A 26865-nucleotide genomic window follows, 5' to 3' on the forward strand; every position below is an offset into this window, starting at 1 on the left:
ACTGAAGAAGCCATTTAGCAGACTTCTCTTTCAGCATTCTTGGAACCTTGGCTGATCAGAAGAAAAGGAGTCTGTTAGTGCAGCTGGGAGCATGAAACCATAGGAATTTACCCAGGAGAGATGCTGGTCTCCCAGTGCAGCCCAGTGCTGTCCCCAGAGCAGTGTGAAACTCCCTCTGCTCCAACCTCCACTTCTCAGCCTGAATGGACACTCCTAAGGCTGAGCCAGGCCATAAATTAGAAAAGAGAAAGAAGATGGGCAAAATATAATATCCTGAGGTAGTAATAGCACGGTAATATCTGTCACATAACTCCAAAGTGCTGCTGCTCTCAGCTCTGGGGCTGCTGTGTAAGTGGTTGGCTCAGGCATGGAGAGGAACTGCTTCCCAAGTGATTATTCCACAACTGTGCAAGTCTGAACCAAGGTTAGGTAGAGAATATGCTTGAGGACCTACTGTGGGAACCAGGTAGCTTAAAGAATACTGACTTGCACAGTTAAATCTTGAAAAAAATGCTCTTTAGAATAAGTGGGCCACAAGGTGAAAATGTACATATGTCAGATCATGGATTCTGCCAAGAGCAACTTAACCATGACACAGCTTTAAGATGTGCTGTGAATTTCTGCATCAATGTGTGTAAAATACGTATTTTTTTATTATTACAGGGAATGCAAATTATTTTCACTATACAAAACAAGGTGGAAGCCCTGTGATTGATGGTGTTGATGATGCTAAGGAGATGGTGAACACCAGGCAGGCCTGCACTTTGCTAGGTAATTGGTAAATCATAGTCATAGCCTAAATCTGTTACACTAGCAAGTGTTTTCTATATTATTTGTGTATTATTTTCATACTCTGTTGTGTTTAGAACGAGGAGAGTTGGATAAACTTCGGGACTGAGATACTTCTATTGCAGGGAGAAGATATTTAAAGAAGTTATTGTAGTATAAGTATAAGGACATTATGTGAACATAAATGGTGGATTCCCTTGGTGTAACAAATACAGTGCTGGAGGTCACTGACAAAGCACTTTGAAACAGCAAATTAAATGATTCATTTTAATGGAGTTTTGTTTCATCTGGTTGTAAAACATTTTTGATAGAAGTGGAGCCAATTAGCACTGTCAAATGTCAAAGTCATACACAGCAGTCACTGTTCTCTCCTTAACAAATTTTTAATCAACTGCAGCTCTCTCCATTCAAACCATTTTACTCATCATTTTCCAGGAATTAGTGACTCGTACCAGATGGGAATTTTTCGAATCCTTGCTGGCATCCTTCACCTGGGCAACGTGGAGTTTGCATCTCGGGATTCTGACAGCTGCACTGTTCCTGTGAGTGGCAGATCAGCTGAAGGGCATGGTGTGCACCCTGACAGCTCTGCCTTCTGCTTGTTTGCAGGGACCTCTTCTGAAAAAGAGTGACATGGAAATGGGTTTATTTCTAATTTGCTAACATTTTCACCGTTTTTTGCAGATAGATTCAACTCTCCTCAGTTCAGAGGCTTTAGACAGTACTCTCTGTATTATAACATTGGTATACAATTATAGCTGTAATTGATCTGCCCTAGAAAAGTCTGGTAGGCAGGCTAGCTTTGAAGTCCTGAGCAGATCTCTAGATCTTTATATTCCTGCATGAATATCTTCCCTGCACACAGTAAATGCTTTGCCAGATGGGATTTTTTTTGTATGAAGTGCCAGAATGCCCTAAATAATTGCAAAACAATTGCCTCTGGGGTGCTTAGACATGAGCATAGGATATACGGATATGATTTGTGTGACTCATCTAAGTGTCATGGTTTTATCAGTTCTTTTTTGCCTTGGAGATCAACAACAAGGACTGAATAGTCTGATCTGAAAAACCCTCCTCATTGGTGAGGGCCCAGGCTTCTTACCCATATTCTGGAGATGAGAAACAAAACAGTTCTGGCTTGTCTCTTGTTTGGAATCGTGGGATCTCACTGCTGCTTTGAAACCACAGCAGCGGTCAGGCTCCTTGGTGCCTTATAAAGGTTTTCACTACACAGAAAGCTCATTTAATGATAACAGGTAGAAAGCTGATGAGCCCCAGGACACGAGGAGCTTGCCTGTGTTGTGATGGTATCTCCAGTGCAGGAATCCCACTAACTGAGCTGGTGAAAAGCTGCAGATCCCTGTCTTGGCAGCACCTGGCAGGCAGTGGTGGATGTGTGCTCAGGGACACCATTACCTGTTCTCTGTCACTGCCGTGTCACCCCAGAGCTCTGGCCACGCACACTGCTCTGCTGGGATGGAGCAGTGTACTGCAGAGTGCTCAGCAAAGGGCTTCCCGTGCTGCTGTGGCAATAAATCAGTTTGTTTAATGTCAGCTTGAGCAACCCTAATGTGACACTCTTTTGTGCAGTGTTCATAAGTATTATTACTTTATTATTGTCTTCCAAGCCAGTAAAACATGCTCAGTTAATTGGGTTTTGGAGGTGTAGCTGCATGGGCCCTGCATGCTGTAAGAAGTAGAAAAAGCCTCAGAGAAGTCACAAGGATGTGGAAATATTTAAAGCTGATGTACCCTGAAGCTGTAGGACATGTGGTGGCAGTCCTCTGCCATCTGTCCTTGTCAAGACAGTGCTTGTCAGTGCTGCTGAGCCACCAGGTGCCACGGGAGCGTGGTGAGCAAGTGCTGTAGGGGAGCTCCTGGGGAGGAAAGACCTGTCTGTCCTCCTTGATGTCTAGCGATCAGTTTGCATGTTAGTCACTGAGTGTGGTATCTATGGAGTGGTAAATGCACTGCACTGGTCATTGTGCAGAAACCTTACATACCCATCTCAACATGCCAGCCTCACTGGTTGATCTTACCCAGTTAAACAAAGCTCAGGTTTTTTTTCTCTTGTACAGTTCAATTTGAGAGCTAGAGAACATCATTAGTGTGCTGCAATCTCTTAGTGTTTGTCTCCAGAATTCACTGAGAAAATACTTTGTTAAGTACCGAGACCAGAGCACTGAAGCCCTTCCACACTTGTATTTCAGGCTGTGTCGCTCCTTGCCCATCCCTCCCTGGCACAGCTGTGTGTGAGCAGCCTAGAGCCCCTCTCAGGAGCTCTGGCCATTTGGCCTGACACAACTGTAAGAATTCCAAATACAAGTCCAGCAGAGAAGCCAGATGATTCATTTTTGTGAAGGTTGCAGATTCCCTGTGTGTGAAGCCTTTTGGTGAGCACAAGTATAGTACAATAAATGCCTTTGAGGAAGATTATTCACTGATTCACTTCAGCAATGTGAATGTGCTAAGTGAGCAGGGAGCTTGCTACATTTTGAAGGAGGAAGAGCTGAGGAAGCTGCTGTTGCTGCTGATTGTGGGGTCACTGCAGGCAGGCGCTTCTGTTGGCATGATTGTATATTTGCTGTGGGTAATATATCTCAATATCTAACGAGTCTGTTTTTATTAGCCCAAGCATGAGCCCCTCACCATCTTCTGTGACCTCATGGGTGTGGAGTATGAGGAGATGGCCCACTGGCTTTGCCATAGGAAGCTCGCCACTGCCACTGAAACTTACATCAAGCCAATTTCCAAACTTCACGCCATCAATGCCAGAGATGCACTTGCCAAACATATCTATGCTAACCTCTTCAACTGGATTGTAGATCATGTGAACAAAGCCCTTCATGCCGCTGTAAAACAGCATTCTTTCATCGGGGTGTTGGACATCTATGGGTGAGTTTTTGTCAGAGATATGGCACTCTTACATAATTATCTGACTGCAAAGCATTCTTGTCTTTATCACCTAGCACTGCATGGATTACACAAAAACCCCCAAACCTTAGCAGCTGCTTATTCCAGCTGAAGGAAGTAGGTGTTTAGTTTTGACACACTAAGATCTTTGTCATGACTTCAACATTTATAGTGGGATTTCAGATTTTTTGCTGTTAGTAGTTTATTTCTCCATTGCATTTTGGAAAGTTACAAAGCAATTTTCATGTCAGGTTCCTGCAAGGTGGCACTTACGAAGATAACTAATGTGCTCTCCAGGAACATCAGCGTTCCTCATCCCTGCCTAGAGAGGGAGCATCACTACAGTGCCTATGTAGTGCAATTTGCCATTTCCCTGTGTCTTTTCTTGCTTGACCCATGTTATTTGTGCCTGAAATAATTCAATGAATTTAACTGGAGGGAGGGAATTTAAAATTTTGGGGTAATTTTATCTTTTTTCCTTTTAGTACACTAGTAATTTTGAGTGTATTCATATTTCAGATTTGAAACATTTGAAATCAACAGCTTTGAACAGTTCTGTATCAACTATGCCAATGAAAAACTGCAGCAGCAGTTCAATATGGTAAGTAGGAAGTGACTGGCATTTCCTCTTCCCTTTCCCCTCATCCAAGTCCACTCTGCTAATTGGCTCCCCAGTGGTTAGGATGAATTCCTTCAGTCTATTAAGCAGCTGTCCTGGCCGTGGGCTTTGAGGGATGGGGGAAGATCGACTATCTCCTCGAAATAGATTTCATGACTAACTGCTGCTCTGGGACTGTTTGAAATTCCGATCACAGTAACAATTATAAGGCAGAAGCAGTGCTTGGCAATTAAGACCCTGCGATTGCCTGTCAGGGAGAGGCTGTGAGGGTGAGGCTGGAGTGCGAGGTGTGTCCATAACCCAGAGCCCCTGGAGGGGCAGAGCAGAGCACTGCTCCGCTGCTGCCGGGCTTTTCCACCCGCGGTTCCTTTTTGGGCTTTTGGCTGCTGCTGGAGGTGATGAATGACGTGAGGCAGGAGGCGGCTCTTCCCCCTCCTCCAGAGAGATCACGATTCTCCCCTCAGCCTCAGTGACGTTTGCAGTTACATCTCTTACCTGCATCATGATCAGGCGAGTTATTTCTGCCAGGCCTGTTGCTAGGCTCTGCCGCAGCGCCGGGGTAGCTCTGAACTCTGGTTGTGATCCTGCCTGTGTGGCAGTGTGTGCTCCCAGGGCCAGATCCCCTGTGCCATGGTTCATCCCAGCGTGTCAGGGAGTGCTGGAGCAGAGCACCTTTCCAGCCCTGGCATGCCCTTTCCATGTGGGTAGTGCCATGGCTGGCTTCAGCTCCGTGAGTGGGATGATGTAACTGCTAGGCACAGGGCGTCTTGGAGTTTTCTCAGCTTACAGCAAAATCTAGTTGCTGTAAGGGCTCTAATGGTTCTGTTCTTCAGTGAAGATCACTGTGCCCCGTCCCCTTCCCTCTCGTGCCATTGCTGTAAGCACCTGCCTCACAAAGGAGGGGGTGACAGGGCTGTTGTGTTGGTGCTTGCCAAGCTCCCAAACCTGGTGCTGGTGAGCATGGACCTGTGGGGCAGCCATGCAGGCACACAGGGGGAGGTTGCTTTGAATTAAAACCTTGTGGCTGCCTGGAGCAGCCTGAGCCTGGCTGAGGAGAGGCTGTTTGGGAACTGCCCGACCACCCTGCCCTGCCTGGTGCCCAGCGCCCAAAGGGAAAATCAGGTCTGATGGCATTTCTCACCACCTAATTGCTCGTTCCTTCACAGTGAAAAAACGGGTTTCTGTTTCCTTGCACATCTGGGGTTGGATCTTGGCACTAGAGTGCTGCCAGGGCTTTGCTGCCAGGTGCAGGGTGGGAATGGCTCCCACGGGCGTGGTTCAGGAGCACAGTGCTGGGGAGGATGGCGTTAAGCTAATGAAATAAAGGCATAAACAGCTTTGTCAGGGTAGCTTTCTGCTGCCTTGCAGACAGACTGGGGAGCTGTGAGGGGTTTGTGGGCTGTGCACTGAGCTCAGGGCAGCTGGGGCTGGCACCCCAGTTCAGTGTTGTGGCACCCCCAGACCCTGCCCGTGCTGCTGGGGGCACTCCCAGCACACATTCACCTGCCACAGCAGCACTCAGTGTGCAGAAAAATGTAGGTGGGGGATGAAACATCATCAAAAATAACTGGAGTCAGCAGTCTTTTTTGGTTTTTCAAAGTGCTTGTTCTATTAAGACCACAGTTTGCCTATTTAATATATCATTCTGTTTTTTCCTGAAGTTTTAATTCATCTCTTATGCATGTTTCATTAGAGCTGTGCAGGTTGTTTGTGATAATATTTTTGAATAAATGCTACATGGTTACTGATCTTCATACCAGATAAATCTGTCACAGAATTTTCCTTAAAGGATTTCTAGTTCTAATGCTCCTTCAGCTTTTGCTGAAGAGTAAATTTTAATGCAGTGCATCATGTTAGAAAAAAATCAGCAGCCATTTAAGAGGAAATAGAGCTCTGTTCTTTTACAAGGAAACACAAAAGTATTTATAGTGAAACTTTGCTTGAGATAGAGCAGTGTTCATACTTTCCAAATCATAAAAGCATGGCACATCTCACTTCATAGGTTGCTGTTCCAGCACTTTAAGTTTTGTGTTGGTTTTTATAAGAGAAAAGAACTTATATAGTAGTGATAGGTAGGATATTTGCAGAGAATATGGAGTGCTTTAGTTTGGACTATTGTTTTTAGGCCAGGAAAAAAGGTTAATTTATTTTTCATACACTTGGTAAAGAGTTTATTCAGTTGAACTAGTGTGTCACTTGACAGCCTTGATTAATGTGCCAAGATGAATCCAGTTGAGAGTTCAATGTATTTATTCTGCATTTCATTTCACAGAAAACTTTTTTCCTTTTGCCCTGCAGCATGTCTTTAAGCTGGAACAAGAAGAATATATGAAGGAACAAATACCATGGACCTTGATTGATTTCTATGACAATCAGCCTTGCATCAACCTCATAGAGGCCAAAATGGGAGTTCTGGATCTGTTGGATGAGGAGTGCAAGGTGTGTGTTCAAGGGCTTTCACAGAGGGAGAGGTCCTCAGCTGTCCTGCTTCTGGGCCTCACAGGGACAAGTCACCTGCAGACAGTTGTCATTTTGGCACTGATGGGGCAAGAATTTGGGAAGCAAACAAACAGAACTGGCAATTACAGAAGGAGAAAAAGTGGTTTCAGTAATGAACTCCCCACCCCTTCCCCTCCATCATGTATCTGTAGCTGTTCCTGGGTCTCTGATCAACTTTGTTTGAACTTGGACAGTTTTCCCTTCCCTGAGGATAAGTGAGTGGAGTCCTTGGTCCTGTCAGATTTCTCCAAATTGCCTCTTGGTTAGTGTTTCACCCTTTGTCTTTTATCTTGGTTTATTTTATGCCAAGCCACGTACAACTCAGAGTGTGTCTGCCTCTGTGGAAACCCATCTTGGGGTTCTTATCACAAGAAATCTCTAATGGGGGGGGGTGAGTTCTGCTCAGTCTGGTGATGTGCCTTTGGGGTCCCTGCCTTCAGGTGTGTGACACTGGAGGCATTGTTGGTGCCAGGTGTGCCCCAGCAGCTGTCCCACCTGCTGCAGTGCCCAGTGTGGAAATGGCAAGCACCCAGCTGGTTACAGTCTCCTTGCTTCTGGCACTGCTGGGAATCCGAGGAGCTGGGATGGGAAAGGAAATCATCAAGTGTTGTCCCCCATCTTAGATGCTTTTGCTGCTGAAAAGTTCTCAAGACATTTTATGTGTATTCTGTATTCTTTTCCGTAGATGCCAAAAGGCTCAGACGACTCTTGGGCCCAAAAACTTTACAATACTCATTTGAATAAATGTGCTCTATTTGAGAAACCACGTATGTCAAATAAAGCCTTTATCATCAAGCACTTTGCTGACAAGGTAAGGATGTTCCTGCAGTGCTGATGTGTGGGAGGGCATCCTGGGTCTGCTGCAGGCAGAGACTGGGCAGTGCCATCCCTGGCTCTGCTCAGCTCTTGCTGCCCCAACGCCTCATCAGGAGGGGAAGGTGAGCTGGCAGCTGTGCAGGCACACACAGGAGCTCCTGACTCCATCCCATGCTCCAAGCACTGCCCATCCCCTTTCCAAACAGGAAAGCTCAGTGCATTTACAGCTCTCAGCGTCACTGTGTCAGTCCCAGTTATGCAACAGAAATGTACAAAAAAGGAAATCCTGTACCCCACTCCTTTTAGCTAAAGAGCAGCAATGAATTAATGCAGTTTTTGCTGCCATCTCAACGTGCAAAGAGGAGAGAAGCTAACAGAGCCTTTTCTATTGCTGGAGCAGTGTGTGCTGCTCCTGGGCTGTGCAGGGAGCAGCTATTTCTAGGAAGCTGGCTGAGGGGTGTCTCAGTGGAGTGCATGCCTTGTTCAGCTCCCAGTACTCCTCAAACTGAGCCACTCTTCAGGTTAAAAAAACAAAAAAATTCATAATCCCATGTAATACAGTTGTCCTGTTATACTGAAAAGCTGCCTGAGAATATTGTCAGCTTTGTCAAAAAAAGGTTTCAAGACGCTCTCAGACTCTTACCAGTAGGTCTGCACAGGGGAGGTTGGAGGCCTTTCTCTGCCTCCACTAGGTTTCTCCCAGGCTCTTGAATTTATGTGTAGAAGAAGGGTTCTATTCTTTTTGCATTTATTGTTACCTTAATGAAAGCACCAAGAACATTTCTGTAACTGTTTTGGTTTGTGAGGTCTGTTCTATTTTGTGGATGAGAGAAGGAATTATTTAATATTCAAAAGCAAGGCCTTCCTATGTCTAGTCTGTGAGCAGCAAGTGCCAAGGAAAGCAGAAGGCAGCTTCAAGTAGGTACTAGCAAAGCTCTAAGCTCTGCCCTGCTGTCTGTGCTAGGTGTTTTATGTTTGCTGTGTGCTCATTGAGTGCACACAGACATCTTGGAGGAGAAGCCAAGCTCCAGCTGGCAGGTCAGCGATGTGTGCTGAGCTGTGCTCCTGGACAAGGCAGGGATGCTGCTGCCCTCTCCTGGCATGGTCTCCCGCAGGAAAACCATGGATGGTACCCCAGGAACTGCTCAGGGTGGCCTTCCAGCTGTGCAGAAACCCTGGGGACATCCTCTGTCCTCTTCCCTCTAGGGATTCCTTGCAATGTTTTGCAGCTCAGGGTGTAGTGTCACTGTGCAAGCACTGATAAATGGACTTCTGACAATAGTTTTGGGGTTCTCTCTGCCTTGAATTAGGGCAGTAAAATAAATGGTAGGTTTTTATCTGGCACTGGCTGTTCTGTGGTCCAGGAAACGCTGTAGCCCGGTGAGAGAGGGTTGTTATGTATTGTCACAACATTCAGCCATTTTATTGCTGCTGGTAAAAGGAGTCCTTTGGAGCACAAATGAGCCATTTCCACCATAATCTGCAGGCAGATGTACTTACTGCCTCTCAGCTAATGAGATGAGAGGTACTTTGTTCTCAGTTGCCTCTGAATTTCAGGCAGCTCTGCAGCCCTGATGGGCTCAGGGAAGGAGATGCTCAGCACACACTTGGATTGTTCACCTTTACAGGAACCATTCAGTCATGCTGCCTGGCCATGAGCATCTCTCAGCAGTGAGATATGTCTGCTATAATGCAACAGCAGTACTTCTCTCTCTATTTTAATGTTCTGTGTTTTACTGGAAAGCACTCTCTTTGAGAAAAATCTGTATTTAACACAGATGCACTTGGGAGCTGATATTTTCAGTATATAAAAGAATGATGTTTTACATGCGAATGTTATAGCTGGTGAATTCCATGCAAATTATTATTATTTATTACTTCTAATACTTTCTCTTGTAAAATGATGGCTTTCAGGTGGAGTATCAATGTGAAGGCTTTTTGGAAAAGAATAAAGACACAGTTTATGAAGAACAAATTAGGGTCCTAAAATCAAGTAAGGTTAGTATAAGGATTTTTTTTTCTTTTGCATTAAGGGTCATAGAAAACTTCTTATAAACATAGGAAATATTTCTCCCTTAGTATCAGATCATAGTGAAATTGAACATAATTTGTGTTTTACTTTATCTGTGTGAATTTAGAAAGTCGTATATCCTAACATTTTTCCATGTCTATTTAGCCACTAATTTCACTGTTTGTGGGTTGTTGTTGTTGTTGCTTTGGGGGCTATTTTGTTTGGTTTGGGTTTTTGAGTGGGGTAAAGAGGATTTGGGGAGGGTTTTTTTTTTTTCCACAAAACTTAGCTATATTTTCTGTAGAGATATCAATGACTTCTGATACACCACAGTGGCATAAGAAGACTCAACAGTTAAGCCCTTAATTTTATAACCTGAAAACAGAATCCCATTGTTTATGGCATGACAGAAGTTTTGAAGGAGAGACAAGTTCAAAGTGAGAGAGAAATAAAATATATAGACCATAAGGACACAAACCAGAACTTAGTCTTGCCTCCTTGATATCTATGAAAGAAAGATAACTTCTGAATTGAAAACTACTGCATGAAGGAAAATTATAGAACAGGCTTTCAGTGGCATTGTCTGTGTTTGGTAATGGCAGAATTGCTGGTTGTGCTCTCAGAAATGTGAAGGCAATTAACTTGACATTGCACAGTGGTGGCTGTTGGGAATTTGCTAGCTCTGATGGCCCAGGAAGCTGGGTATCAAGGACAGGCTATTTAAAATTATGCTATTCTATCAGGAAAACCAGCATTTTTCTCTTCTGTTTCTATTCTGAGCAGATGATATGAAGGTAAATGATTAAAACATGTGGTATAATGAAACACCACAGCAGACTTTCCACTGGGAGCAGTATTGAAGTGGTTTAAGTGAAGCCAGTTTCTGGGGGTGGAGGGGGAGGCAGGTGGCATCTCTGGGGAGCTGGCAGAGCAGGACAGAGGGACAGGGTGCTCCATGGGGTGACACAGAGGGGACAGAGCTGCTGTAAGAGCCTGACAGCAGCTTCAGCAGGCTCAGTGTAGCTTGAGGCAGTTCAGTCTAAACACTAAAAAAACATGGTTTTTACCCCATTTTGCCAAAACCAGTTTAAAGAATGTTTTATTTTCGTTTTTCATCAGTGCCTCTTTGTTAGTAATTGTAGTAGAACTGCATTTCTGATTTTTATTTCATTTTGTTGGTGGTGATGTTTTCTGGGTTTGCTGTGCACATCCAACAGAAGGTAATTCTAAATTGAATGCATCATCTGTCATCCCGCCCATGCCCACTCTCACACACAGCTTGGATGCTTCTTTGCTCTCCAGAGTGCATGACACACTCTGCTCTTGGCAGAGACTGTGGAGTTCAACTCTTTTATTTTGGCTTTCTCTGTAAATCCACCCACAGAACCTCTGTGAACTAGTTCAGTTTCCATGCATGTATCATGAAAGCAGCACAACAATCCTGGGCTTTTATGCTTGCTACTGGCATGGTTGTTAGAATGTTCTGTTGTGGCTCTGTATTGAAAGAAGTGATCTGTAAGGTTGTTAGCAGCATGTGTGATAGGTTGTCTGAAAAAATCACAGGGAAGAAATGCTTCCTAGCTTGTTTTCTATCACGTGAATTATCTACCCTTTGATCAGTGTTTCCCTCTCTTTGAACACTCCTAGTGTTCTGAGAAACAAAGGAAATTGATGAGATACTAAACCCCAAACCAAACAGGAGTGGTCCTGCAGTCTGGATCGTTGCAGCACTGCTCCACTATTGCTGACCCGTGCTGGAGAGGCCAGACATTGTTCCTTTCTTCTCCTTGGAGTGACTGGGCCAGTGTCTGTGAAAATGGTGCCTTTGAGATGCACTTGCCCATTTTCACAGGCAGATTTTCCCAGGGCTGGAGAAAGAGAATGAGCCTCAGGTATGGACAGCTTAGAACTCATCCATCTGCAGTTGAGACAGTGGGAACCCTGTTCCTACCCTGGCCTCTGGTGTGTGGGAGCATCAGGAGCTTCAGAGAATCACATTATATTCAAATAAGTTCCTGTACAGGCTGGGAACACCTGGCTCTGTAGCTCAGCTGCCTGTGCACACCAACTCACTGTGCCACAGGCAGCTGACAATGAGTTGTACCCCAACCATCCTCAGCTCTGAATCAGTGCAAGGAGAAGAGTAAATCACCCTCAGGAAATGTCCTTCTCCCACCAGCTCAGGTGAGATCTGTCCAAGGAGATCAATACTCCCTTCTGAGTTCAGGAATTCAGGGTACCTTTGTATCATCCTTAGTCACTTTGTTATGCTGGAGTGCTGCTGGGGAACATTTCTTGCCCTTTCCCAGCCCCTCTGGCACAACCACAGGGCACAGGTGCCATTTTGTTGTTCACTGTGTTCCATTGGTTATTGTGTCTGCTCACCAAGTTTTATAAGACAAAACCAATTTTTTAATTTTTTAGGTTGTGCTTGGCCCAGGTGCTTTCTAGTACTGAAAAATGAATGTTCCTGCCTCTTGGGGAAAAAGGCACAGATGCTAGATATAAAATTATTCATGGACAGGTAGAGAGGTTCAGATTCTCCTATAATGGTTCTGAAGAGCTGTAGTTGTCAGTGGAAAGACCTGGTGGTGTTATTTTTAGTTATAAGTTGCTTCAAAGCAGCTGTTATGTATCCAGTATATTTTGTAGCCGTTAGAGAAGGGGAAGCAGAAGTCCTGTGTGGTATTTGGAAGGACATTTCAGGTTTTTCTTCTTCTCCCAGTGGCAGGGAGTAGATCTCAGTCAGATAAATTTGGCTAGTGGGGGTTTTTTCAGTTGATGTTTCCTCTGTTAAGCTGATTATTTCAATTTGGAGTGATAAAGCAGGAATAATCTTTGCTGCCTGCTGCTTTATTCAGTGTCCCAGATACCTCTCAACCACAAAGGAGACTGATGCACCATTGGAATATGAGAGGACCCTGTCGTTTCCTTCTTGGATCAAAGCAGCTGTTTATAATTGCAGCTGGTACTTAGGAAACTGCTGTTGGTATCTAACAGTTTCACATGGCTGTTGTTGCCTATATGAAAAAAAAATCAGAATTTTATCTTGAGAAGGAGACTCACTGATCAAAGCCACAAAAGTTTTGGCGTTAAATCATGGCCCACTCACTATACCATTTAGCATGTCTGCTTTTTGCATTTGTCCCCTGTGAAGTTCACCAAAAATGCAGTTCTTACAAAAGCTGAGCCTGGAATTTAACCTTAAGCACAAACAGGTGCAATTGCTTGCTGGGTTCTTACCCTGTGTGTGTTTTTTATGCTATTAACCAGTTTAAGCTGCTGCCAGAGTTGTTCCAGGATGAGGAGAAGGTGCTCAGCCCCACATCAGCAGCCCCTTCGGGGCGCGTGCCTCTGACTCGAATGCCTGTCAAGCCTGCCAAGGCCAGGCCAGGCCAAGCCAGCAAGGAGCACAAGAAAACTGTGGGACACCAGGTGAGTTTGAAGATGCAGCTCTGTTACAAAATGTCTCTCTTCACCTCCTGTCTCATGTGTCTCAAGGTTTGCTGGTGGCTCGTGGGATCCCTTGTGATTTTGAGAGAGGTCCAGCTTATTGTGACTTTCAGCTAGGTGCAAATAGTCCCCAGTTACCAATGCACTGCAGGGAATTTATTTTTATTAATTTTTTAAAATTATTTTTTATCAATTTTTTATTATGATGCCAAACCCCAAACTGATGCTTTTCAAAACAAATTTAACGTGGATGCTGAGAAGGTTAGAAAATTTTAAACTGGGTTTTTTGGATCATGTGCCACTTTGTCTGATTCAAATCCAAAGCGGGGTTCAATCCCCAGAAAACTTGATTCCAGTCATCAGTGGCCAAACATAAAATATCTTTGCCATAATAAAATACAAGTATGCAAATCAGGTCTGTTTTCTGAGGTTATCTCAAAAATGACTGAGCTTGTTGAGGCTATTCCCTGACCTTGGCTATTCCCTGGAATAATAAATAATATTTTCATTTTCTTTTTCAAAAAGTTTCGAAACTCTCTTCATCTGCTGATGGAAACCCTGAATGCTACAACTCCACACTACGTGCGCTGCATTAAGCCAAACGACTTCAAGTTCCCATTCACGTAAGATTCCAGTTCCTGTGGGGTTTGGGGAGCCCCTTTGGGGAGGGATTGCCCAAGGCCAGTGAGGATCAAGGCTCTGCTGGACCTTGCTCACTCAGGAATGAAGTGCTGTGTCTCTGGTTATGGATTCCCCGTGTGTGTGTATTACAGCAGGAGATGTTTGGGGATGAATAGAGGGAGAAATGCTTCCTGATGCCATTTTTTTGTTTATGGTGATGCATAACAAAAAGTTCCAACATTTTCATTGCTAGCAATTTCAAATGTAACTGGGGTTTGCCCTCCTTGAGCTGGAATTTGCTTTTTCAGATCCCAAAGCCTTTTTCTTTTTTTCTTTTTTTTTTTTCCATATATGAACTTGCTTAGAGTTTTTCTCAAAGCCCAGGCACACAAAGGCTCCTGTAGCTCTTGTGCTGGCCAGCAGGAAGTGCCAGTGGGCTCAGACTGTCCTCTGTCACCCCTGAGTTTCAGGAGCACCTTACCAACCCCCCCTGCTCCCCACCGTGCCACTTCCCTCCTGGGTGTGCACACAGCCAGGACCCCCAGACAGTGCAAGCCCAGCCCCAGACAAAGCCACCTTGTGTTCCTCCCTAGGTTTGATGAGAAGCGGGCAGTGCAGCAGCTGAGAGCCTGTGGTGTGCTGGAGACCATCCGGATCAGCGCTGCTGGCTTCCCCTCCAGGTGGGTCTGCTCTCTCTGCATTGCTTCCTGCTGCAGTTCCCTTTGAGGTAATGTTCACTGTTGGCTCTGGTGCTCTGCTTTTGGGACAGGTGGACGTACCAGGAGTTCTTCAGCCGTTACCGGGTTCTGATGAAGCAGAGGGATGTCCTTGGTGACCGAAAGCAGACGTGTAAAAATGTCCTGGAGAAGCTGATTCAGGTACTGGACTGAGAGCTGAGAGCACTTGCAATCTGCAGAAATAGAGACAGTGTCACTGACTCCCTCGTAGCCACACTATTTTAGTACCTTTACAAGATACTAAACCACAAATGTATCCTACAGCTCTTTGACTGCTGTTCCTTTTAACTTAGAATCAAACAGCCAACAAAATTAAATCAAAATTTTTTTCAGTGTGGCTTTGTATATTCTGTTTTTCCCTCAAAGGAGTACTACAGCCTATAGACATAAAATATTATTCTTTCTGGTTCAGTTCTGAAATTTCAGATGTGTTTGAGCAGCGGCATGCTTTGTTCTGCCCTAGTCCTGATACAATAAGTGATTTGTACATGCCTGAAGCCCCAGCTGCCTTGTTTGCACTGTGTAATGTGGTTGAGGATGGACCGTTCAGAGGGGTCAGCTACAATTTAAACAGAAAATTGTACATGTGCACTGCCTGTATTGCTTTCATCCTCTGGGCCCCTTTGTCACCTCCTGCAGTGTTCCATGCTATTATCTTTATGGCATTTCCATCTAAGCAAAAATCTCACATTGCCCCTTTGGGCCATGCTTGTGGCCTTATTATATTAATTTTTAACAGAATCATACAGAGAAAATACCCTTCTCCACTACTTAATTTAAGTCTCAGATTACCCAAAATATTACACAGATAATTTTGCCTCTTTACTAACTGTGCTTTCATTTAGCCCTTCATGCCTTTTTTTATGCACTAACACTTAATGCTGTAACTTATCCTCTTTTTACCTTTGAAAATAGGACAAGGATAAGTACCAGTTTGGGAAGACAAAAATATTTTTCCGTGCTGGTCAAGTAGCCTACCTGGAAAAAATAAGGGCAGATAAGTTGAGAGCTGCCTGTATCCGCATCCAAAAGACGATCCGGGGCTGGCTGATGAGGAAGAAGTACATGCGCATGAGGAAGGCTGCCATCACCATCCAGAGACACGTCAGAGGGTACCAGGCACGATGGTAAGCACTGCTCAGGGCAAGTGCCACACCAGCCCAGTCCAGAGCCCTGTAAGCAGGGCATTTAAACAGATACATCTGTTCTTGCCTTCCTGTGCTGCCTGAGAGGAAATAAATTTCCAAGGAAATGAAGGAAATTGAATATAATGAGTGTGTCTGTCCTGACTGGTTTTGACCTTTCTGAGAGGACAGTAGCACCCTGGCTCTGTGATGCAGAAATTAGTAGTACTAAGGAGATATGTTGCAGGTGAGGTAAAGCAGGACTGTCTGAGTCCTTATTGCCCAGTTTCCGCGTGCCCTCCCAGCTGGGTCTGTCCTGCTGGAGAAGCCATTCCTCACCCAGGGTGCAGCTGTAAAGGGACATTCATCAGTCAGTGACTTGTTTGGATTGACTTCTGAGGGATGGCCATGGGGCCAGAGAGAAGGGCAGGAGTACAGGTGGAATTGTTCAAAGACAGGGTGGTGATGAAGGCGCTAATAACCAACGTTCAGAAAGAGGCATATGTCATGATGCTCTGTAATTGTCTTACTGCAATAGCCAAGAACAAGCAAACATTTTCTGCTAGTGGAGGTTGGGAGAGTAGATCTGGAAAATGACATAGTGGAAACAGCTTTAAAGTTGGAGAAGAGGAGATGAGAAATTAAGCTGAGTTTACCTTGTCAGTTGTTTAGTGCAGTTCTTAGGGGAAGTGAAAACATTTCCCTGTAAAGCTTTGCAAGGTTTCTGTTAATTTGTCATTCTGTTGTACACAGCAAGTAAATGTACTGTGTCACTGACAACACTAAGAAGAAACTAAAAATACAGGCTATTAAAAACCCCCAAGCATTCAATCACATAATTACAGGTGCTGTTTGTGATCTTTTCCCCAGCTATGCCAAGTTCCTGAGGAGAACACGAGCTGCCATCACCATCCAGAAGTTCCAGCGCATGTACGTGGTCCGCAAGAGATACCGGTGCATGCGGGATGCCACTATTGCTCTCCAGGCCCTCCTGAGGGGCTACATGGTCAGAAACAAGTACCAGATGGTAAGAAATCACAATGCACTTCTTCACTCATCGTTTATTTCCACACACTTTCAGGACAAAGCTTCTCTGTGGTGTCATCTTGGGAATCTGAAATGTTTTGTGTGGGTGCTATTAGGTTTTGTGTGATGCACAGACAAAATAGCAGAGCATGGATTAGGGACAGCACCTGGAAATTAGATATATCTAATACTGCCAAGTTTCTTTGTATTTTTCATTTGTACAAAACTTGCTACACAGTCACATGTGTAGTATTCTAACATAAACTAACCACAAAGTTGAAAAAAAAAATAAACCTTGATAAGAATTTCTTAGTAGTAAGACCCTTGTGGTTTACTTGGCTGTTCTTTTATGTGGACATCCACTTTCCTTTTTGTTGGAACTCTTAGCATTCTTGTTATTGCAGACTATATTTGTGATGTTAAGCAAGATGTGTTTTTAACAGTGGTCTGACAGATAAAGTGGCACCTGGGTCACAGCAGTAGGTGGCCTGAAATCTTCAGGAAGATGGGAGTTGTTTCCCTATGCCTTGTTAGTGACATGAGTAACACACAGCCCATCTGTCTTGCAGCACAGTTTAATAAACCTGTTATATTCCCGGCTAATGGAGATGGCAGGTTTCTGGAGGAGTCCCTGGAAGGGGTGGTCAGACCTGCCTGTCAGGAGCATCCCCCTCGAGCTGTGAATTGTTCTCTGCAGTAAAACATGACACTGACAGTGCCCCTGCGGTGTGCTGTGTTTGTCCTGGCCTCCCAAGGTGGGATCTTACCCAAGCTGAGGTGCAGGATGGCCAGAGAGGGAAGCACAGGCTCTGGGTGCCGTGGGAAGGTAAACACAGTTGTTGTGGAGTTGATGATTGCAGAAGAGTGAAACTGAAAGGTTGCCCTGTGAGCCCTGAGCCCTAGCTGCAGTAATGTGTGGTACACGTGCTGATCCCTAGGATTGTGAAAGGGACCTGTTGTTGTTGTAGGAAGAGAGGGCATGTCTTGAGTCACGTGGGCAGAACAAGGAATTTAATATGGTTGAATCATCTGTTTCACACATCCTGGGGAAAGCTCCTGCCTGAGACATAGCAACGTGCTTCTCAGCTGGACAAGGAGTCTAGTTCCTCCTTAGCTTTGACACAAGCTTTCCTGGGATATAGCTGGTAGATGAAGTAACTTTGCTAATCCTCTCACTGTACTTTGGAGTGGCTTGTTTCCTCCCTGGAGTGCATGGATGCGAGAATTCCCTGGCGGATGAGGACCATCCCCGCACCATGGAGGTATTTTACAGGGCTTGTTGCTTTCAAACTCCAGGTGAAAATTGTTGCTTTCAAACTTAGGGGGTGAACATTGTTGAAAGCTAGTTGTATTCCAGTGCTAGTTGTATTCCTGCTGGGAACCTGAAGGAGTGTTCCAGAAAGTGTGTAAGGAGGAGGCAGGAATGCCAACTCCATGACAGCAGTCAGGAGGACTTTGGCTTTTGACCTTGCTGTGCTTTTCAGAGAGCTGCTTCCTTACCTTGGTGTGCTGAGCAACTGAGTGCTGGGATTTCCAGTCTCATTTTTAATTCAGAAATAAATGCTAAGGGAGAAAGTTCCTATGTATTATAGTCTTGCCACTTTGCCAGTGAATTTTAAATTCATTGATCTGGAACTGTAATCTTTCTAACACATTTCAGTTCATTTGCTAAGCAGTCTAAAAGAAAATAAAATTACTGTTACCTGACTAGTTTCTCTTATTAGCTTTGTGATAAATCAGTGTAAGAATGTGAACTGCCTATGATATTTAAACTATCAATTCTGAGCATTAACATGAAACCCTAAATAATTATTTCTTTAGAATAAACTGTTTTATTTGCAGAATTAAGTGAACTCTAAAGCTGTCAGAGTACTGGAAGCCTTGTGGATTTGGGCAGGTTCTCCATGCATATCTCATGTAATTTCTTTGAATTCGGGGGTTCCAGACATGAGTGATCTGTGATTTAATTAGTAGGTGAAAGATCCATAAACAAGTGGTAGACTCTTCTAAGCTGAACTGTCTGGCTAACACACTTGACTGGTTTATGTTACAGATTTTTTTAAATTGAAATTTCTGCCATAAAATAAATTCAAATTACTACAGTATAAATTTCTTATTAGAATAGATGAAAATTTTTCCATGCTGGCAAGCCTAAGATATGTAAAAAAAGGCAACAAAAAACCCCCAAAACAAAATAACACAAACAAACCAAAAGCTTCTGACTTCTTAACAGCTGCTACAATTTCTTCTGGGAAATGCAGGACTGACTGCATTGCATATCAAATGGGGTAATTTTAAACTTTGTATTGATGAACTTTATGCAGCACATGTCAACGATTCTAAAGTGTTTCTAGATAAAGATACAGTTTAGAAAAAATATTGTATTTGTAATCTTGCCAGCAGGTACTATATACTTTTGCAATTAGCTGAGCTCTGACCTCAGCACAAAGGAATGCCTGGTGCTCCCATGTGCCTCCAGTTCTTTTTGTCATGTTTTTCTCATGTTTCTCCAGTCCTTTCTCGTGCCTCCAGTTTTCTTTTGTCATGTTTTAAAAAGAAAAGGGTTCCTTTTCTTTTTACTCATTGTTATTGTTCTTGTTCCAGTCTTCTTTCCCTCTTATTTTTAATTTGAAGTTACTCCATTTCTCGCTGCTCTTCAGAAGTTTCTCTTTGCAGGCGAAGATGTGTCAGTGTCCATCATTACAGGGGGCTCTGTGTACTGCAGAGGTGCAGTTTGCAGCTCTCACCCCGTGTTTCCCGTGTGTTTTCCCCCGCAGATGCTGCGGGAGCACAAGTCCGTGGTCATCCAGAAGCACGTGCGGGGCTGGCTGGCGCGGCGGCGCTACCGCCGCACGCTGCGCGCCATCGTCTACCTGCAGTGCTGCTACCGCCGCATGATGGCCAAGAGGGAGCTCAAGAAGCTCAAGATAGAGGCCCGCTCCGTGGAGCGCTACAAGAAGCTCCACATTGGCCTGGAGAACAAGATCATGCAGCTGCAGCGGAAAATCGATGAGCAGGTAAAAGCTCCCGGCCTCCTGGAAAACGTGTCAGTCGTGGTTAGCTTTCTCAGCGCTGTGGGCATTCACAGAGTGCACTGAATTTTCATTGTAAGGGCTCAGTTTTCTTTTCTGATGGAGAACTGTGATAGAAGGGGAGGCCACAGCAGAACTGGAGCAGTCAAACATCCACTTGTTCCTCTCAGCAGAACTGAGAAAAACTCCCACTCGCTTAACGCCAGTGCTGCGTTTGAAGCACGTCAGTTGCTCTGTGTCGGGGGAAGGTGGGGTGATCCTGTCTGTATGTGGGCTCTTCATCTGATTTTAGTTTAGGATGTGCAGGCTTAGAGACTGGACTGCTCTGTCACCTCGTTAAGCAATTCTGCAAAACCTTTTTGAAATGGGGAAGCTGCTCCTGTGCTCCCACGTCTGGGTGTATTGTGTAGGGAAGGAAAAGGCTCCCTCGAACCAGAACCTCTCTAACAGCTGCTCTGCCTGCGTGGTGTTTTGCACAGAACAAAGAGTACAAGTCCCTGCTGGAGAAGATGACCGCCCTGGAGGTGACGTACACGACGGAGACGGAGAAGCTGCGCGGGGACGTGGAGAGGCTGCGGCTGAGCGAGGAGGAGGCCCGGAGCGCCACGAGCCGCGTGCTCAGCCTGCAGGAGGAGATCGCCAAGCTCCGCACGGAGCTGCACCACACGCAGGCCGAGAAGAAGAGCATTGAGGAGCGCGCAGACAAATACAAACATGAGACTGAGCAGGCATGTATGGGGTCCCAGATGCATGAGAGGATTTGAAGTGGCCACTCAGGTCTTGCCCAGGCTTGATTTTTTTTCACTTGCGTGGCTGGTGTTTTTATTGTATTTTTATAGCTGTACAATCCTAAATAGGCTTGGTGTCTAAATGGCTACACCTGTGGTAGAGATATATGCTAAATCCAGCTAAATCCGTATATTGTATGTAAATATATGTATCCAAGCTATTCAGATTTTGATACTGAAAGAATTTGCAAAGCCAAATCCTTGAGCTTTCTGACTTAGAGGTAGTGAATTCATTCATTTTACCTGCCTAGAGAGGCAGGTATCATTCTATCTATCACATTGATAGCAGAAATCTGTCCCACATTCAGTATTCAAAGGTGCTGCTATATCCTGCCTAATGTAGACAGCCAGCCTATTCAACACATGTGCACAGTCTAGTTCAACAGGTTTCAGCTAACCCCTTTTCTTTGCTAACCACAAGCATATCAAACAGGCTGATTTCTGTCAGGAGTACTTGCTGATAGTGGTGCAAGTTTGAGTATTGGAAGAGCCAATCCATCATGATGTGATGCTGCAGTGACAAGGTTCAATATCAGATAAGCATAAGAGAAAATATTAATAGATAAGGCAAAGTGAATGCATGGTAACCATAATCAGAGACAAATGAGTACCTGGCAAACCTGAACACAGGTTAAGCGACACAGCTTTAGGGCACAGGCAAGATGTTAAATTTTGGTGTTACCCAATGCAATGGAATTTACCATAGAACTACCAAATGTTTTACTATTTATGAATATTTCTGTTTTAATGAGCCATTTACATCTTTGGGACTTTACTGAAAAATACATTGCACTGTGGAGTGCTTCAGGACATCAGTGCATCAGGACAATTTTAGCATCTGATTAGAAATGGGGTTCAGAACATACAGAGGAGTCAACAGTGGTGCATATTTAAGAAATGTGATTTGGAAATGAAGATACAACTTAGTTTACCAGTTCCACTTTGTGAAGAACAGTTTAAGTATTTGAACTTTTGTTACAGCAAAGATGCCACTGTTTTTAGAGCTACTGATGAAAGATGAACTGCATTCTCAGTCAAATATTTTATTATCTCTGTAGCTGGTGTCAGAGCTGAAAGAGCAGAACTCGTTACTGAAAACAGAAAAGGAGGAGCTGAACCGCCGCATCCATGACCAGGCCAAGGAAATAACAGGTTGGCTCTGTTCTCTTATTCAGGTTCTCTACTTCATGCTACCTGGTAAAGTAACACTCTACTGCATGGATTGGGCTAATTTGCCTTAGTTTACATTCCTTTTTGTGCATTCATTTCTTTTTTTTAAGAACTTGCAAACATGAGAATTCTTTACCATTTAAATTTCCACAAAATCCTAAGGGTTCAGGGTCTTTTTTAGGGGGGCTGACTGTTCCAAAGCACTTCAATTTTTAAAAGGCAGCTCTGATATTTAATTCAGTTTATCCACTATGACTTTTCTGGCTGCTGTGACTGTGTAGGCAGCAGCCAAGAAAGCTTAACTCTAGATGTGAGGGCTGTGATGAAGGGAGCTGTGATGAGGAGGATCAGGATGCTTGAGGTGTAAAGCACCTCACATTTTGCTTTTACATAGCACAGCAATGAGCTAGTGCTCCTTCTTCCTTCCTCCTGAAATCATCTATAGAATATATTAGCAGAATAACTAACTTGGCTGAGTGAGCTCTTCTGTGCTTGCCACAATAATGCTTTGGCCCTTCATATTTTTGGCTGAATGTTTGCCCAGAGAAGCACAAACAGCAGCTTCCAATGGCAGGCTGTGCCTCTGGTGCAGACACAGGCCTGTACCTCCTGCCTGGGTGCCCTGCATGGTGGGAAGGGCTGGAATTCTCACTTGGGATCCCTCTGTGTGGGGCAGAGTCGATGGAGAGGAAGCTGGTGGAGGAGACGAAGCAGCTGGAGCTGGATCTGAACGACGAGCGGCTGCGGTACCAGAACCTGCTCAATGAGTTCAGCCGCCTGGAGGAGCGCTACGATGACCTCAAGGATGAGATGAACCTCATGGTGGTGAGTGCTCCACAGCTGTTCACACCTGTGTGCAGGCAGACTCTAGGGTGGGGGATTTGTAGGCAGCCCCAGCAAGGGAAGAGATGAGAATCTTGACTCCATGTGTCAGAAGGCTGATTTATTATTTTATGACATATATTAAAAGAAAATTATATACTAAAACTCCACTAAAGAAAGAGCAAGGAGGCATTAGAAGGCTAGCAAAGAAAGGAATGAATAATAAAATCTTGTGACTGCTCACAGCCATGACACAGCTGGACCTGTGAATTGGTCATTAATTAAAAACAGCCACAAGACACCAATCAAAGATGCCCCTGTTGGTAAACCATCTCCAGACCACATTCCACAGCCATCAGATAGTTATTGTTTACATTTCTGTTCTGAGTCTTCTCAGCTTCTCAGGAGAAAAATCCTAGCAAAAGCATTTTTCAGAAAATATGTCTGTGACACTAATGGGATAAGTTGGTGTTGTCAGCTGATGTGTTGACCTGTACTTGAAAGGAGAATTTGTCCTTTTAAATCCTGTTTATTTTCATTAGCTCAGCCAAAACAAATACATTTAAAATTTGTTGTTGATCGAAACAACAAAATTGTCACATATGTGAAGAAGGCTGAATTTCTGCTGTGACTTTCTTGGTGGTATTACTTGTGCTGTCCACCCTTATTTTGCCCTCAAGTTCTTCACATCTGCTGGGGTTGTTTGAGCCATCTTCATCCAGTGATAAATTTTAAGTAGTCCTGGGAATGTTCTGTGTGGCAGGAATATAAAGTATTCTTCAATAGAATGTCTAGGACGTTAAAAAGTAAAAAGCTGCCTGTGCTTCCTGTAATCTGAATGTTTCTTTCCCACAAAGTGCTGCATCCTTGCTCGGTTCTGCTTTCTGCAGCACTCCTTGGCCTGTCTCCATGGAGCTGAGTGCTAACTGTATCTCACAGGCTTTTAGGTCTTTGGAGAGACCAGAGTAAAAAATATTTTCTTACTAATTTTGATAACTATGACATAACACCAAATATTCTAAGCTGTGGTTGTGAAGAGACAGTGGCAGGGAAGGCCATGTACTGGTACTGATTTGTTCCACTTGCGCTTCAGAGCATCCCCAAGCCTGGGCACAAAAGAACGGACTCAACTCACAGTAGCAATGAATCTGAATACACTTTCAGCTCTGAGATCACAGAAGCAGAAGATTTACCACTCAGGATGGAGGTAATGTTGAAAATCCCCCACAACTTTTCACTGATACGTGGTTGAACTCATTCCTTTCTTTTTTTTTTCATAAGTGCTTCGACAACCATATGCTTATACTGAGATATCTAATGCTTTAATCCAACTTTCTCCATTTCCTTTTAGAGAGCACTTATTCCTTAGTTATGATTCTGTGTAAAAAGACTGTCAAAATATGCTTTGAATTTTTCTTGTATTACAATAAGCACAAAGTAGATACTTGGTGATCCAGCTGATTTACATCTGTGAAACATTTGGTTGTCAGTGTTTGTAAGCACAATCGCTTATTCAGGCCAAAGTAGGAATTCAGAGAGCCAGTGAGACTTCCTGAGGAGCCTGCCTGCTTTATAGTCAATGATTTAAAATGGCAAGCTGCATCCTTAGTAGCTACATGGAGTGAGCTTCCTGTTGGGGATCAGAAACTCATGTTGGATCAGGTTTTCTGTATTACATAGAGAGGAATCAAACTCACAGAATGGGAGTTTGCTTGCATATGCAGCAATACAAATCCCAGAGTGTTTGGAAAAATGATCAGGAAGATGTTCAAAAATGTCCAGAAAGATGACTTGATTCAGCTAATGAGTAATAACCATAAATAATTTGTGGTGCAACTCCAAGCCATTGCTAATAGTTTCCAAGATAACTCTCCCTTCCAGCCCATCCCATCACAGTGAGGCTGCAAACACAGAGCACACCCTGTGTGCCCTCTGCCTGGGTTAGGGATCTGCAGGGCAGCTTTTGACAGGCTGTCAGGGCTGCTTTGGAAAGCCTCCACAGAGAATGATTTTCTGCTCTGGATGCAGATATCCTGACGCACTGGGGCTGGCACAGCCTCTCTGTGCACTCTGTCATCGTTTGCCCTCCCACTTATGTTTCTCACCTTGCATAATGGTTTCAGGATGATGCTCCTACATTCAAGGGTAGTCAGGAGGAGGACAGTGCAACTACATGAGATGGAATGTCACATATGAGCCAAATGCCAGCTTTTCCTTTGGCTGATAGATTTGCTGAATTGCTGTTCCAGAGCCAGCTTTGGGTTTTAGAATATGAATGAGGAAATGAACTCACACAAGAGTGTGAACAAATGCAGCACTCTTTTGTTTAACCCCTCAGCATTCTCCAGTTCCAACTCTAAACTAACAATATAGATTAATTATACAAAACCACATTAAAAAATCAGGCCCACCTCAAGGCAAACAAGTAAAGCCAGAAAATTCAAAAGTCTCTTTCCATTTGCCTGAGCTGTTGATGTGGTTTATGACTCTTCCCCTCAACACTAAAAGGAGATGAGGTGGAAATGGCTGTGCTTGCTTGTCTGCTACAGTCATTTATATTAATTTTCTAGTTCCTTTTATAGGCTTTAAAATTTTATGGTACAGTTCATGGTAAATACTTTGATCTTCTCAGTACATAAAGCACAAAAAGGCTGATGGACAATTTCTAATGCATCTTCAGATTGCAAACATTGGTCCTTGCCTAGAGAATAGTGAAGAAGCTGATGAATTAGGCTCAGAACAGGCTGTATAATTAGCACAATAAAAGCAAAAAGGCATAAAATATATTTCCCGTTACCAATTTTTTGTGTCACATCCCGCTAAATTAACCTTCAAATTGCCAGGGAGATTTCTCTTTAGCTGAAGAACTTACTAAAGAAATCATTGAAAACTAAACCAACACACAAAAAAGCCATTATTTAGAGTTGTTTCCAGGTGAGTCTAACCATAAACTTTTTCTTTTTTCTACTTTCCCCCCTTCAAACAAGTAAGACTATAAGGTATGCTTAGTTATAGACCTCCTGTCTGCTAGGTAGTGCCTAGTGCTTTCTTTTGCTAGGCTTTAGGCTTAGAAACATTTTCTACTAGTAAATCCTTTTTAAAATAGTATTTGATAGCAGATGAAATATTTTAGATAGTCAATGCTCAGAATCAAGTAACATCTCTGTGTTCCTCTCTTTCCCAGTCTGTTTCCCATCTTTACTCACCGTTGTGCTTCCTTGTGCTGTGCCAGGGGAATGGTTCTTGACTTGCCTCTGTTGTTTCTGAAGCAGGAGCCTAGTGAGAAAAAAGCAGCGCTGGACATGTCTCTGTTCCTCAAGCTGCAGAAACGGGTTTCAGAACTGGAGCAGGAAAAGCAGTCCCTGCAGGATGAACTGGACAGAAAGGAGGAGCAGGCTCTCCGTGCCAAAGCTAAGGTGGGCTCCTTGCAGCTGATCAAATGCTGACACCACTGTGTCCCTTCTTGTGAATCAGTAGCTCTGTGAATGCTGACTGGCTTTCTCTAAATCTTTATCTTCCTCTAGCACTTGCTTTTTTTAATGAGGAGTTTCGTACCGGTGCTTAGTTCTAGGGACTGGTTGTTTTGTTTTCCAAGGTCCTTGAGATCCTCTAATGGAAGACAAAACAAAAAGTGCTTGGGACTTTGCTTAAAAAAAAGACTGAAAGACTGTTTTTAATAAGGAATAGCCATAAGGAAATTGACTTTACTGATGGGGAGAATGGGTAATTGTTCATTTTAGGCAGAAGAAGAAATGTTTCAACCAGGATGCATAGCCAATGCCCTGGGCTTAGACACCTTAGCTGATTGTAGTGTAAATTCTCCTGATTTGGTCCCTTAGAAGTTCTTAGAAAATTTATGAAATCAGTTTTGGCAATTGTTTCTTGTTACATTTCTACCAGTGAATTTCTTTAGCATACTGGGGTTCATCCTGCTCTGTTTCATTGCCAGTGACAGTATGTGATTTTATTAATATTAACCAATTATGTGTCATAAATGCAGAAGTAAAGGAGACAATGCCAATATTCAAACTACAGCAGTTAGCTGTACCAGAATGTTTTACTGTTTTGAAGGAAAATAATTGAGTTCTCTTTTGTTTTCCTACCTCAGTGAAGGATTTTGAGTTTTCACACTTGTTTGTATTCATTCATAGGAGGAAGAAAGGCCTCCCATAAGAGGTGCAGAGTTGGAATATGAGTCACTCAAGGTAATTCTAAAACAGAGATTTCTGGCTTTTTTTCTAGTAGTACTCTTGCCACCAATAGTATGTGCAGGCATAGAAAATTACATCAGCCCTCCTGTTTCCAAATAGTAGCTGGAGAAATTAGAACAAATATTCCCCAGCAGTCATTTCATTGTAGGACTGCTCTTTTTGAGGTGTAGAATGTGTGGCTGGGGTGCAAAACAAAAAGATCCCCTAAGCCAGGGGGAGTTCTCTGTTAAAACA

The 26865-nt window shown here is 43.8% G+C and overlaps 1 protein-coding gene across 4 annotated transcripts in view; it reads left to right on the plus strand.

The window, feature by feature from the left end:
* Window positions 1-26865, plus strand: part of MYO5A (myosin VA) — a 97051-nt gene that overhangs the window by 48439 nt on the left and 21747 nt on the right. For 2 of the 4 annotated variants that reach the window (XM_064722689.1, XM_064722691.1), the window contains exons 8-27: window positions 664-771; window positions 1225-1331; window positions 3419-3684; window positions 4222-4303; window positions 6620-6760; window positions 7506-7631; window positions 9551-9634; window positions 12921-13082; window positions 13626-13723; window positions 14315-14401; window positions 14491-14599; window positions 15374-15585; window positions 16453-16609; window positions 19386-19625; window positions 20120-20368; window positions 21487-21580; window positions 22275-22423; window positions 23514-23627; window positions 25690-25836; window positions 26572-26625. In XM_064722689.1, coding sequence (XP_064578759.1) covers window positions 664-771; window positions 1225-1331; window positions 3419-3684; window positions 4222-4303; window positions 6620-6760; window positions 7506-7631; window positions 9551-9634; window positions 12921-13082; window positions 13626-13723; window positions 14315-14401; window positions 14491-14599; window positions 15374-15585; window positions 16453-16609; window positions 19386-19625; window positions 20120-20368; window positions 21487-21580; window positions 22275-22423; window positions 23514-23627; window positions 25690-25836; window positions 26572-26625 — 2786 coding nt within the window. The remainder of the gene's footprint in view (window positions 1-663; window positions 772-1224; window positions 1332-3418; window positions 3685-4221; window positions 4304-6619; window positions 6761-7505; window positions 7632-9550; window positions 9635-12920; window positions 13083-13625; window positions 13724-14314; window positions 14402-14490; window positions 14600-15373; window positions 15586-16452; window positions 16610-19385; window positions 19626-20119; window positions 20369-21486; window positions 21581-22274; window positions 22424-23513; window positions 23628-25689; window positions 25837-26571; window positions 26626-26865) is intronic. The other 2 variants (XM_064722690.1, XM_064722692.1) reach the window with 1 other exon arrangement.

The sequence above is a fragment of the Zonotrichia leucophrys genome, chromosome 10 (assembly GCF_028769735.1).
Source record: "Zonotrichia leucophrys gambelii isolate GWCS_2022_RI chromosome 10, RI_Zleu_2.0, whole genome shotgun sequence".
Lineage (NCBI taxonomy): Eukaryota > Metazoa > Chordata > Aves > Passeriformes > Passerellidae > Zonotrichia > Zonotrichia leucophrys.